Here is a 14,153-nt window from a genome sequence, read left to right on the forward strand (position 1 = left end):
AACTCATGGTGAATGAACTGCTTGCTTCCAGAGGAAATTCTACCTGCCTCTGGATGATATTCATGAGTAAGCTGCTTGAGATCTAATTAAATATATAGCTTGCAGTAACACAGATGTATAATCAAAGGCTACCATGCCACTGTTTGCTCTAAGGGACTTATCTGATATTACTCTACCCTGTATCCTATTCCAAACATACTCCTTATAACAAATAAAGTTTTCCTCTGTACCTAGCATGGAAAACTTATTGGGAGAGGGTCTAGAGTATGCTTTGGGGGCCTGTTGGTTCGGCTGACTAAGGGAGACCACTATTTAGCTTCAGACTGAGGGGAAGCACCCCAAGTTCTTGAAGTACCCTCAAGGACCACTAGGCCTGTGTTTCCAGGGGGCATCATCCAAGATCAATCCAGACTCTGGGTGGTGGCAATGTTACCCCCAGTCTAGTGAGTGTGCTTCAGAAAGGGGGTTGGCAGGACATGAGGCGCCTCCAGGGAGGCACTCGGAGCTTGGAAGGTGGTTTGTTGCAGGGTGGCTCAGTGCAGGAGCACTCCTACTGGTCTGCCACAAAATGAATGAGCCAACAGTATGCCCTTGTGAAAAAGGCTAACCACATACTGGGCGGCATTTGTAGGATCATTACCAGCAGGTTAAGGGAAGTGTTTCTTCCCTTCTGTTCGGCACTGGTGAGGCCACGTCTGGAGTGCTGTGTTCAATTCTGGGCCCCCCACTACAGAAAGGGTGTGAACAAATTGGAGAGTCCAGTGGAGGGCAGCAAAAATTCTTAGGGGGCTGGGGCACATAACTCATGAGGAGAGGCTGAGGGAATTGGGCTTTAGTCAGAGAAGAGAAGACAGGTGAGATTTAATAGCAGCCTTCAACTGCCTGAAGGGCAATTCCAAAGAGGATCAATCTAGACTGTTTTTAGTGGTGGCAAATAATGAAGCAAGGAGCAATGATCTCAAGTTGCAGCAGTAGAAATTCAGGTTAGACATTAGGAAGAACTTTCTCATGAGGACAGTAGTAAAGCACCAGAAAAAGCTACCCAGAGAAGCGGTAGGATCTCCATTCTTGGAAGTTTAAGACCTGGCTAGGTAAAGCCTTGGGTGGGATCCAGTTGGGGGTGATTTGTTTTTTGAGCAGGGGGCTGAACTAGATGACCTCCCGAGGTCCCTTCCAACCCTAATTTTCTACATAAACATTGTGTACTGAATTGGTTGAATGGAAATATGTCACTTGAATATCTGCATAATTGGAACTCTAAAGCACTTATTTCATGTAGAATGTTACACTCCCATACTTGGATCTTACCTATTGTCCCTAAATGGCTTAAAACCAGGGATTGACCTTTGGAACATGGTGAGACTGCCAGCCATATTTGTTTCCATCGAGGAATTTGGAACTCTTGCTCAGATTTCTAGTATTAGTTTGTGTTTTAAAAAATAATAATTTTTATCGTCTTGTGGGTTGGGTGTGTTGTGCTTTTGTTTTTTTCCAACCTGAGGAGAGCCTAGATCTGAGCAACTAAAGTCTGGTAACAGCAACCAGGGATGTTTAGGCCAGTGCCAACTTGGAAGAAGGAAAAGAACTCTCCTTGCATCAAATCACTAATTTACAACAGGTCTTTATTCTGTGCCCTGTGCCTGGGGTATTATTTAATCCACACTTCATTGTTTTCCTGTCTTGCAATTTTCCTGAACATAAGCATCCTTTTGGCATGGTTGAAGGACTACAAACTCTCTTAAAGGAGAGCAAACTAAAATTCAAGATGAATCAAGCTTGTAGATTTAACATATTTACTCCTTGCGTTACAGGGAGGTATGCCTACTTCTTAGTACTGTATTCCCTTTTTCTGCCTTCCCAGCTATGTGTGATACAGCTACTAAGGAATTTTGTAGTCATGACGGTCCAACAGACTGCCATGTTCCTGCTTCATTACCTTTTTATATTGGATTAAATGTGATCTGAAGCAATGGTTGATGTTTCTCTGGAACACATTGTACTTTGACCACAAGTTCTAATACTTCATCTGCAGCTGAAGTCTGACTTCTTAAAATCTGCTGTTTTGGGACTTATTTGCATCAGATGCAATTACACATCAATTGTCAGGGTATTCAGGCTAAAATGTTTAAACTAGAACCCTGGAATGGAATGGTCTGAAGGTGTGTGATAGTTGAGGTTCTGGGCAGATCTTCCTATGATTCCATACTAGAGCAATTTGTCAGTGTTGGGGGTTTTTTTTTCTTTCTATTCACTAAACTACATCCAGTCTTCTAAATCGCTTTTCTACTGCCTAGAGCAGTAGTTCTCAACTTTTTTTAGATTTGAGGTACTCCTTGGAAAATGCTGGCTCTTAAGAGTTTTTTATTCATTTTTTTTGACTATAGGAAATTAATAGAATAGGTGTGACTTGCTTTGTCAGACTAGCAAGTTCATGATTTTAACGCTGTGGATTCCTACTTAATCTCTGGGCTTTCCTTGTGAAATCAGCTTTGTACATCTAATTGTGCTAAGACTGCCTAGCACCCCAAGGCTCTGTGGCATGCTGGCTGAGAGTTATTGTTCTAGAGACCCATGGACATACCTTCTGCACTGTCAATTTATAAGCACCTACTGATTCTGAACTAGTCTCAAGTGCGGATTACCTGTGCTTAAAAGGGGTGGGTGTGTGTAAATAGATAGGTCTATGGATACTAATGGGTATTTGGGAGCTAATCTCTAACATTTCTTATTCATTCTAGGATATCAATTACCAGCAATGCTATAAACGAGGAGGGATAATTAGTGGTCCTCGGGCAAACTCAAGAGGTAAGGCTATTTAGTTTTCCCCCCCCCCCCAACTGTAGAGTAAGACTGAGTATATAATTGCACCTAGAATGGTGACTCTGTTTGTTTTTGGTTTTTTTTTTAAACAAAACCGAAAAAACAAAAAATTAGTAAAATAAGTCCTAGCAACAATTTGATTTTTTTTGCAAGCAAAGAAGAGTGAGTCTCCGGGATATCAGGCTAGGGTGTCCTCATCATTTATTAAACTGCTGCAATATTGAGTCTGTGTAGGAAGGCGGTTAATACTGAGAACTCTGATTTTCCACTAATCTCCAGTTCTGCTCAGAACAAAACAATTTCTCCAGTAAATCAACAGGAATTTATTCAGTGTGCCAATTCTGTATCAGTCCCACTTTTTTTCAGCCCATGTCTTTGGGTAATCTGTCAAAATTGATCCCAGAAATAAACAAAGAATACCATTTATGTAGGAAATGGATGTGATGTAACTCTGCACCAAAGACTCGGATGCTGTAACTTTTTTAAATTTAGAGGCTTGGGTAGAAAAGCCAAACAAGTGGATTCTAAAACACAACCTTATTGAATCTGAAATGCCTATCTTTTGGAGGGAAAAAATAGTGTAGAATGCATTGTAGCAATCCAAAGAATAATCGTGCTTTAGTTCAGGATGGGGAACTAGCATCTGCTCCTGAGCGAGTGGGAATTGAAGTAAGCCTTAATGACTGTTCAAAGCATAATACAATTTTCTTCTATTGTGAAGAGTAAAATTGTATACATGAAAAAGTGGTTAGTTTATCGTTCAGCAGCCTGTCTAAGGATTTGTTGATGAAATCGTTTGAGGTTCTTGTGCATTAAGTTTCAGATGAGAACTGAGGGAAAGAACTTGCTATAATCAGGTAAAATGGATGACTGTGAAACAACTGCCACTTTTTCAGACTTCCTTCCCCTTTTGTGGGGATGGCAGGGAAGTCTAAAAGATTCTTTTGTAGCTGAGGATTGAGACCATGTACTTGTTCAGTTACTGTTTAAAGAAGCTGGTACTTTTTATAACCCTGCTTCTCTGTGTGCTAAATAAACAGTTGGTGTTCCTTTTATAGAAAAACAAAATTGGCCTTAAGTTTGTTTGAATGATGTGGGTTTTTTTGTGTTAAACTATGGTGGCATAATAGCATCAATATAAAAATTAACAGAACACCTGTGATTTATCAAATTATCTTCCTGGCTTTCACTTGAGTGAATAGTTGGTTATAAACTTCTATATATCATTGTAAAAAGAACTTGTATAAACTACTTACCTTTAGGTTTAGACATGTAAAATTCTTGTGACAGCAGTACTTGGGTCACTCTAGTGAGTGAGGTACTATCAGGAAGGACCTAGTGTTTCAGATGAAGTGCAGTACTGATATAACTTTCACATTATAGCTCCTTCTGAAAGTTTGTCTTGTGCTTGACTCTTGCTTGTTTCTCATCAATGAGCTCTGCTCCAAGTGTTTAAACACTGACTGAAAAATTTATAGGTGGTATGCAATAGTTGGCAAATATCACACCTAAGTATTGACAGCTGCTGCCAAATCCTTTAGGGTGTGGAGTAAGCAATAGTAAGGATTGAAACCAATTAAGTCACTCATGCTTGTTCAGCTTCTTTTTAGCAAGATGGGGTAATGTTAATATTGAATAAAGCTGTTTGCACATACTCTGTCTGTAATAACTACAATACACCCATGTGGAGTAAACCTGCATGTAAAATACAACCTAGCATTGATGGGGTTTTTTTGAAGTGCAGGTTGTAAGCATATTCTGTCTCACTTCTAAAAATTTACGATTGCTAATGATCTTTGACAGCAGGATGGAGTGATTCTTCTCAGGTGAGCAGTCCAGAGCGAGACAATGAAACCTTTAACAGTGGGGACTCTGGGCAGGGAGACTCCCGCAGCATCACCCCTGTCGATGTGCCAGTGACAAGCCAAGCTGCCACAATACTACCAGTGCATGTCTATCCCCTCCCCCAGCAGATGAGAGTTGCCTTTTCTGCTGCTAGAACATCTAATTTGGCCCCTGGAACTCTAGACCAGCCAATTGCATTTGACCTTCTGCTGAACAACCTTGGAGAAACATTTGACATTCAGCTTGGTAGGTTCAATTGTCCAGTGAATGGTACCTATGTATTCATCTTCCACATGCTGAAGTTGGCAGTGAATGTTCCACTGTATGTGAACCTTATGAAGAATGAAGAGGTCCTAGTATCAGCATATGCAAATGATGGGGCTCCAGACCATGAAACTGCTAGTAACCATGCAGTCCTACAGCTCTTCCAGGGGGATCAGATCTGGTTACGTCTGCATCGGGGAGCCATTTATGGAAGCAGCTGGAAATATTCTACCTTCTCGGGATACCTCCTTTATCAGGACTAAAATCCAGTGTTATGTTTACAAAAAAAAAAAAAAAAAAAAGCTGCTCCAAACACCTTGGTGAATGGGAAGGGGGTGGGGGGTGGAAACTAGCTTTGCACTTAACACTGACTTCACAGAAGATACATGGTTCCATTATTGGGAAGTGGCGGTCTTACTTTGCAAGGTGAAATCATGGAGTTGGGTTACTGAATCAGCACTAATTTGGCACTTTATCAATTGTGATGTAGCCTTGCTAGTAAAGCTGTGAATGTATATTGTTTGCACTTACCTTAAACTGTATTAATGTCCAGCTTACTACACTACTGATATGATTGCCTCAAGTATGGGCTATTTGCAATGCCTTGTTGTGCCTCAATAAAACAAGTTAATATGCATTTTAGTATTAATCTTGATAGTTGTCTTTATTGATTTTAAAAATATTCAAAACTTGGTCTAGTAACTCAGTGTGACGCATACTGCATGTAGTCTTACTCTGAAAGTGGTTGTCAGTCCATCACTTTCCAAAACTCTGGGTGAATTGTTTTAAGACCATTGGGTCATGTTTGTTTTCTAGTGAAGCAGTCTATTCTCAAGAGTTAGTCCTACTGTATGCAAACTTTGCGCTACAGTTCATGTTAAAAGATGAAAGCTAACTAAGAAATGCCTCCTGCCTCAACAGTGTTTTGCATATTTTTATTGTACAACTGTTGTTCTGCATTACTTAGACTAAGTGTGTGCATGACTGCCACTGACTGGACAGAATATCATACTGATTTTAAAAGCTGAAAACAATTCAAAACTTCTGGTATTCTAAGCTAGTAGTTCAGTCTTTGTTCTTGCTAGCTTCCAAAATATCATGCCAGTATTTCTTATTAGACATAACTGAGCCTCTAAATCTGGCTAGATGAGTGAAACAAGGTACTATTATCATATTAATTATTTACCTAACTTTCAGACTGTGAATGCCTGTGTCTGAAGGAACTGCAGTGTTGGGCACCAAAAGGCAATAGAACGTAGTGCTACAAATGCATTTTGTAAAATTGCTTTCTGTAGTTCAGTGTTTTGTCAATCCCTTCGTAATGCAGAATTCCTCCAGGGGTGGAAAGCACTGGTGGAGGTGGCTGTGGTAACAGCAGCCTTATCTATACTTTTTTTTTTTTCCTTTGCCAGTATACTTTGTTTAGGTCCTGGCTAAAGTGCAGCTTGATGCATAATTCTCCAGATAAACTGATAACAAGAAAAATACATCTGTTTCCTGCTTCATAAGCTATAGTAGAAGTAAAACACAGAATACAACAAATCTTGGGTAAAGCTGCTGCTTCTGTTTTTCCAGCTTGTTTATAGTAGTCATATTTAACTACATTGTTTTGAACCTTAATTTTGTAGTATCTGAAGTAGACTGTCATCAATTAAACTTCATGCCTCTCTGAAGGAGTCTAGTCTCCAGGGTACCACCCTGTCTTTCTTTCCACCCTAATTGGCTAGGCTTTTGTTTTTAACAGTGAGTTATCTGGCATCTGTTCTTTAAAGATCTTGGGCTGTTTTGTGATTTTGTTTTTTGATCCAATAAGGGCATTTCTCATTTGGTTTCACTAGGCAAATTTTGGTGAAAGAACAAGTTGTGGACTATTTAGAAAAGTTGGACATGTATAAGTCCATGGGGCTGGATGGGATGCACCTGGATGCTGAGGGAGTTGGCTGATGTAATTGCGGAAGTGTTGGCCATCATCTTTGAAAACTCATGGTGACCCAGGAGCGATCCGAGATAATTGGAAAAGGGCAAACATAGTGCCCATCTTTAAGAAAGGGAAGAAGGAAGACCCAGGAAACTACAGACCAGTCAGCCTCACTTCAATCCCTGGAAAAATTGTGTAACAGATCCTCAAGGAATCCATTTTTAAGCACTTGGAGGACAAAAAAAGTGATTTAGGAACAGTTGGCATGGATTCACCTGGGGCAAGCTGTGCCTGACCAACCTTGATTGGTGCTGGATGTGGTGTATCTTGATTTGATTTTATTTTTTTATTTAGCAAGGCTTTTGATTATAGTCTCCCACACCATTCTCACAGGCAAGCTAAGGCAGTATGGGCTGGATGAATGGACTTTAAGGTGGAGAAAACTGGCTTGAGGATGGGGCTCAGAAGTAATCAATGGCTTGTGTCTAGTTGGCAGCCAGTATCAGTGGGGTGCCCCAGGGGTCAGTTCTGGAGCTAGTTTTGTTCAAGGTCTTCATCAACGACCTGGAAGATGGCATAGAGTACTCCCTCAGCAAGCTTGCAGATGCTGCCAAGCTGTGGGGAATAGAAAATATACTGGAGGGTAGGGCTAAGATTGAGAGACCTAGACAAATGGGAGGATTTAGGCCTAAAGGAATCTCATGAGATTCAACAAGGACAAATGCAAAGTCCTGCACATGAGATGGAATAGTCCCATGCACCAGTACAGGGTAGGGACCGAGTGGCCAAGCAGTAGCTCTGCAGAAAAGGACCTTGGTTGTTACAGTGGACAATAAGCTGAATATGAGCCAGCACTGACCCCTAGTTGCCAAGAAAGCTAATGGCATACTGAGCTGCACTGGTAGGTGTGTTGCCAGTAGGTCAAGGGAAGTGAATATTCCCCTCTCTTCAGCACTGGTGAGGCCATATCTGGAGTACTGTCTAGTACAGTTTTGGGCCTCCCACTACAGAAAGGATGTGGACAAATTTGAAGAGTCCAGCAGAGGGCAATAAAATGATGAGGAGGCTGGGGGATCTGGGCTTATTTAGTAGGGCTGGGTGATGCTTTGGTCACTAATTTCAATTCGGAGGAGATTTGGCCTGATTCAGTGACCAGATCTCTGAATCCAAGACCCATTAATCTCTCTGAATTGATCTGGAGGCTTCTGATTCCAATTTGGAGAGATTCAATGATTCAGATGTAGACACCGCTTTATGTTGGGGGGGGGTTTTTTCTTCGTACCTCAAGGAGATGCTGGGGTGGGTGGAGCATCCCATGGGACTTGGGGGGGGGGAGGGTCTCAAGTATGCTTATTGGTGGACCCAGAAGTGAACCAGAAGCACTTCTGGGTCTGCTGTGCAGTGCATGGCGGTCCCCCCCACCCCCACAGCTCGGTGACTAGTGCCTCCTAGGTTTGGGAGGGTACTGGGGGTCCCCCTGTAGCCAATTGCCAAGCTGGGGGGGGGGTCCCCCACATGCTCAGTGGCAGCACCAGAAGTGGACTGGGAGTACTGCTGGTCCAGTTCCAGGTCTGCTGCCATGTCATGCCCCCCATCCCCAGGGGATGCTGCATCTGCCTCACCATCTCAGCATTCATGAGCTGTGCCTGGTGCCTCAAGGTATGTAGAAAAAACATAAACCTGTGTTTATGGCCAAATCACTGATTCTCCAAATTTATAATCAAATTTTCAGACTTGGATTTGGCCAAATTGAATTGGACAGTGATCTGAATCAACAAATTGAATTGCTATCCCCCAAATTGGGCTGAATCCAAATAGAATATGCCTGCTTCGCACACCCCTATTTAGTCTAGAGAAGAGAAGATTGAGAGGTGAAGGCTATTATTAAATCGCCTCTCAAAATCAACTGGGGGATTCACAAGAGGATGGAGTTAGACTGTTCTCGGTGGTGACAGATGACTGAACAAGGAGCAATGGTCTTAAGTTGCAGCAAGGGAAGTTTAGGTTTGATTAATTAAGAAAAATTTTCTTGCTAAGAGGGTAGCAAAGCACTGGAACAGGTTACCCAGAGGTTGCAGAATCTTCATCCTTAGAGGTTTCCAAGACCTGGCTAGACAAAGCTTTATCTGGGATGGTCTAGTTGGGGCTGGTCCTGGTTTGAGCAAGTGTTGGACTAAATTAACCTGAGGTCCCCTCCAACCCTAATTTTCTAGGATTCTAAGCTTCCTTCCCCTCCCTCCTTTTTTTTTTTTTCAGTCTTCCATGGCTCTTCAAAATTTGCTAATAGTTCAGGGACTTGGCAAATTTCCCTAATGCTATAAAATGCAGGCATTTGAAACTCCTAATTTTGTTAAAGAGCCAGATTTGCCTTTAATTCCCATATTTAATTGTGCAAACAACTCTGTCAGTGTACCCAGCCTTTGAGATTTTGGGCAGGAACCTACCAGTGGGTAGTAGGTTGCTGGCAGTTAAATTCAAAACTCTTCCTGCCCCCTCGTGCCCCGCCCCCCCCCCCCCCAAATTTTGGGCAGATCTGTTATGCTAGCATATTGCTAACCAGAATGCATCATGTAATGCATCTCGATGCTTAGAAAGAGAAAAATAAACACAGCCTATAGCACCAGGTGCTTGCAGGCCTATATGCTTTTAATTTGTAACTCTTCTAGGCCTCTAAAGCTATTCTTGATTCTACTGAATCCCTTCTGGTTTGTGCAATTAAATAAGTCGGTGATTGATTGAGCATTCATTCCTTGATTTATAAAGTACTGCTTTTTAATCCCTTGTGCGCATTCCACATTTTTCACCGGGGATGAAATTTTTGTCATAGCTGAAGTCCATTTAATTCCAATCAGTTACTGCCATTTGAAAGGGAGCAACAGGTGCTCTCCTACTTGCCTTATGTCCTTGATATGAAACTGTTACTAGCTAACCACAGTTTGTCCCTGGGAGACTTAGTCTGACTTCATAAGATTCATACTTCTTTGCTCCATGCTTCTTAAATTTTTCCTCCATGCTCCAGCCATAGTCTTGACAACTTAATATTGCGCACTTTTTCCTGGGTCTCATGCTTATTTCTTGCAGAGTCTTTAGCTTTAAGTGCAGCTTGCATTTCGTTACTCCCAAACATTGTAAAGGTTATAGAAATCAGTGGACATGTCTAGTAGGTGTTTTATGTCCCAGCTGATGGTAAGTAAAATTTAACTTGCCAAAGCATGACTTGTTTTTTTAATGTAACTCCTGTCTCCCCAAATGCCTTCCATTTGCTAATTTCAGATTTTTTTTTTTTTTTTTTTTTTTTTTAACTAGTATCTATACTAGTGAGTGAGCAAACTCCCAAAGGTTTGTAGACTATATGGAAGGCTTAAACAAAATTCTCCCCATTCCTCTCATTTGCAATACATAATATATTTAGGGGGAAAAAAAAAGCACGGTCAAATAGACTACAAAGGTTAATGGCTATGCCAAGGAGCGGTTCAGTTCTTATCCATCAGAAAGCTTAAATGTACTGAAAAACACTAGTTGAAGAGAATATCAATATTGGCCAATACAAAATTAAGTAATTGTGGATGGCTCTAAAAAGCTCAGTTCATGAAGCTTAGCAACTTGACTAGTATAAACACTAGTGCAATTTCAGCTGTTGAACTTGTTTACCACTAGTTCTTAAATGCCTAAAGTATGTGGCTTTAGTGAAAGCCATAAAAATGTAAGAAATTAAAAAAAAAAACAACCTATGAATTTCAGATATGAATAGCCTTATTAATACTGTCCTGGGATATCTGCCAGCAAATGCATGCCATAGCAAATTTTGCAAGTGACAGCACTAATGTAAATTAAGTCATCCTAGTTCCCAGTGTCTTCCAACTGGGAATCAATCTGCAGGAGTAAACTCATCAAGCTGTTGGAGTCTTGTTGCTTGCAATTATGTATTATGTGCATCTGAACTTTCGTTACTTTTAAACTTTTTAATTAAAGTTCTTCAGGGCAGATGCAGTTGAAGCTAGTATGTCAAACAGAACCCAGCATTGCATGTTTGACAGTTCTCCAAAAGTAAGGAACATTACTCTTGATTTTGGAGTAAAGTGGCTGTCCTAAATGCTCAAACTATGTAGACTTTGTTGCTTACAAATTAATGTACCTTCATGTTTTTTAAAGGGTCTGTGTTCTGGTCTCTTTTTCCCCCCCTCCTCTTGCACCCCAACTAGCTACATTGGTGGCAAGTTTTCCGAAGTGCATCAGGTAATATACAAATGATCATCTACTGAGCTTAACTTTTAACTTACTTGAATATCTAAAGTCTAATTTGAGACTTAGATCCATAGTAATCTTTTTTGGAAGACATTTTAATAGGTAAGTTTTGTGACTTTAAAATGTTTAAGCACTCTGGGTGTGGTATAGGGTTACTATATATTTTCACATACTTAAATATTCCCCCTCCCCCCTCTCAACCACTATGAGTTTAGAGAGCTGGTCTTGAATTACTACACTGCTAATGTGTCGGTTTATGCAAAGCTCCCATTCAGATTTTTAGATTCTGTAAATTTCATAGGGTGTTACACTGTTTCAATACTTTTGCTGGATACTACATGCGTTTAAACTGTCCATCTTCACTAATTGCTGGAGGTTCCTGGACACCTACTGTCTGCCCTGCAAGGTAAGGCAGTTAGCATCTGGTTCTGCCTCCATGTTGAGTGACTATTGTCCTAAGTTTCTTTTAACTTACTCTTATTTTAATGAATAATATTGCAAACTTGAGTTTACTATACCGCCAGCCTTTGGAAAACAAATTGACTCAAGACTCTTCTCTTTCTTTCAGGCCATGCAAATGTGAGGCAGAGGGTATGAGTGACCAGTTTTATAGCTGACCTTTTTCATTTGGTTAAAAAAAAAAAAAAAAAAAAATCCCCGTCCAGCTATGCTGAGGTACAACTGCGGTGCTCTCATCCTTATGACCTGTTGGCTCCAACTATTTATGTTCAACACAGAACAACTACAGCTACTTTAACAGAATGATCAGTGGATAAGACTACATCAGCATTTTGACTACAAGCAAAGCTTAACTACCTTCTGCAAACTTGTCTTGCTAGTCCAGAGGCTAAATGACAGATCCCATAGTTTACCCCCTGGGTGGGGCAGAACTTTGGAGTCTCTATCAAGGGACAAGAAATCCACTTACTATGCTACTGGGAGGCAGTCTGGTTTATTACTGTACAGTGACTAGATCAGATCTTTCCATGTAGATGTGTGAATAACTTTCTGGATATTTGTTTCAACTATAGATAGGCATATTAAAACAGCCCATAAGTTTCATAGCTGCTGTCTGAAGTTCTTTTAGCGTTCTGTAGCCTGCAAATATAAGAGAGCACTAATTTCTCTAGAATTTATTCAAACTTGATAAATGGGCAGCTCTAAGCAAAGCTTTTACAATGGTACAAATGGGCAAAAAGTGCTATTAAAATTTTCCATTTTAAACTTCTATTACACAACCTTATTTTCAGTAACTGCTGTACTAAAATTCACAACTACTTTTGAATACAGATAAAGGCTTCTAAGGTTACAAGAGAGACTTTGAAGGTGTGTAATGTTGAAAATGTTACTTAGCAGCTGAGGAAGTAGAGCTGTGTTATAGTTGCATCATCCTAAATTTTCAAGAAGTACTTCATGGTTCTGTGTGCCTAATCTCAAATACTTGCAGAACTCTCATTTTTAAGTGATGCAAAAATGGTATCTAATGCATTGAATGTAACTACTACCTTCACTTCCAGTAAGCTATTGTAATGCACATAGTTGCCCATTGTCTAGTTGTTTTTTGGGGGGTTTTTGGGTCTTTTTGTTTTGTCTTGTTTGTTTGTTTTTGTTTTTTTTTTTACACGGCTTTGTTTCTGTTACTGCTTTAATGCGCTACTGAAAGGAGCTCAGATGCTACAAGGAACCAATGCCAAATACGTACATGATGTTAAGAACAATTGAAGTAGCTTGCCAGTTCTGCAAGCACTGCCTACATTTGGACATTTTGGTTTAGTCTTTTTTTTTTTTTTTAATTTACATCATGCTGCCTTCTGTTAGCAGGGGCAGAAATGAGAGCTCCAAGAACAAGGGTCCACACAACCTTGTATACACATACTTCTCATACTTGCAGTATCATATTTAGAGGCAGGCATGCCTTATTCTTCTCTTCCATGAGCTCTTCCATTCTGCTGTCCTCTTCCGCTATCTTGCCATGTGGAGTTACTAAGGGAGCTTCTCTATTGTTGGTTCTGTTTAGTTGCCCCAGTAGCAGGCAGCTCTATTCAGCAGTGCAAGGGAAAGCACCCACATGTACACAGGAATGAACCAGAGTCTGCTTCTGCTTCTGCTTCCTCTTCTGTGTGATCCTGGGGGGAAGGAGTCAGTATATCTGAACACTTGATTGTAATATTCTGATGCACTATATTTTAGGCTAGCTTATATTCCAGTATATGAGAGCGCAGTTTATTCTGGGGGGAGTGGGAAAGCCTAAATCTCACTTACAGAATTTCCTTATTACAAATGAATATGGAAAAATTGTTTAATGTCAAGTGCAACTTGTGGTCTGGGTTATGACACATACAACTAAAATGGAAAAATGGTATACTGCACCCTTGTGATAGGCATCCAGCTAGTGTTAGATCTCAGCAAAGAAACCTGGCCTGCATCAAAATAGTTACCTTGGCATTTCAGATTTAATTATCTGTACTTTATGATGCCACTGCCGATCTTTTGATGGAGATCTGAGTGACAATGGAAGTGAAGCAATGTCTAATTTTGTTGCTCAATGAGGTGGGGGCATACACAATTGAACATCCCCACACAGCCCAACATACTGGTGGCTTTTGGGGGTAGGGCAGAAGAGTAGCAACAAAGAAAGAGGGGAGAATTAAATCTTGGGTAGATCATTTCAGTTGTGACTGGCAGAAAGGTCATAAAGCTTCTTGAGCTTTAGTGATAGATGATTGCACGCATATTACCCATGTTGGATCTTCAGTATCGCTAATGAAGAGCTGCACCATTTTGTCAAAAGGGAAAAACATCTGGTTTTCAAGAACAAGCACGTAGCAGCAGCCACATCTTGGCATCATGTAGCACAGCACTTAGTTGCATCCATATTGAGTAAGCCTTCTTATACTCTACAGGTAGATCTTCAGACTTGCAACAAGGCACTTCAGTCAGCTGCTGGTTAGGAAGTGATATTCTTGAGTAACATTGATGTTCTTTATTTTATGATGATTCTTTTAGACACAACCAAGAACAAATTTCTGACCACTTATTTTTCCTCTTCAGCTCTTGTAAG

General features: G+C 40.6%; 1 protein-coding gene across 7 annotated transcripts in view; it reads left to right on the plus strand.

Annotated features, from left to right (window-relative positions):
- The window catches only part of CAPRIN2 (caprin family member 2), a 65,126-nt gene extending 58,830 nt beyond the window's left edge, over positions 1-6,296 (plus strand). For 2 of the 7 annotated variants that reach the window (XM_090043356.1, XM_090043358.1), the window contains exons 20-21: positions 2,739-2,805; positions 4,624-6,295. In XM_090043356.1, the coding sequence (XP_089899482.1) occupies positions 2,739-2,805; positions 4,624-5,192 (636 nt within the window). In that variant the 3' untranslated portion in view covers positions 5,193-6,295. Of the gene's footprint in view, positions 1-2,738; positions 2,806-4,623 lie in introns of all 7 variants that reach the window. The other 5 variants (XM_090043361.1, XM_090043364.1, XM_090043357.1 and 2 more) reach the window with 4 other exon arrangements.
- Positions 6,297-14,153: the final 7,857 nt, after the last annotated feature.

This window comes from Crocodylus siamensis, chromosome 4 (genome assembly GCF_052110815.1).
Source record: "Crocodylus siamensis isolate JL-2025a chromosome 4, ASM5211081v1, whole genome shotgun sequence".
Taxonomy (NCBI): domain Eukaryota; kingdom Metazoa; phylum Chordata; order Crocodylia; family Crocodylidae; genus Crocodylus; species Crocodylus siamensis.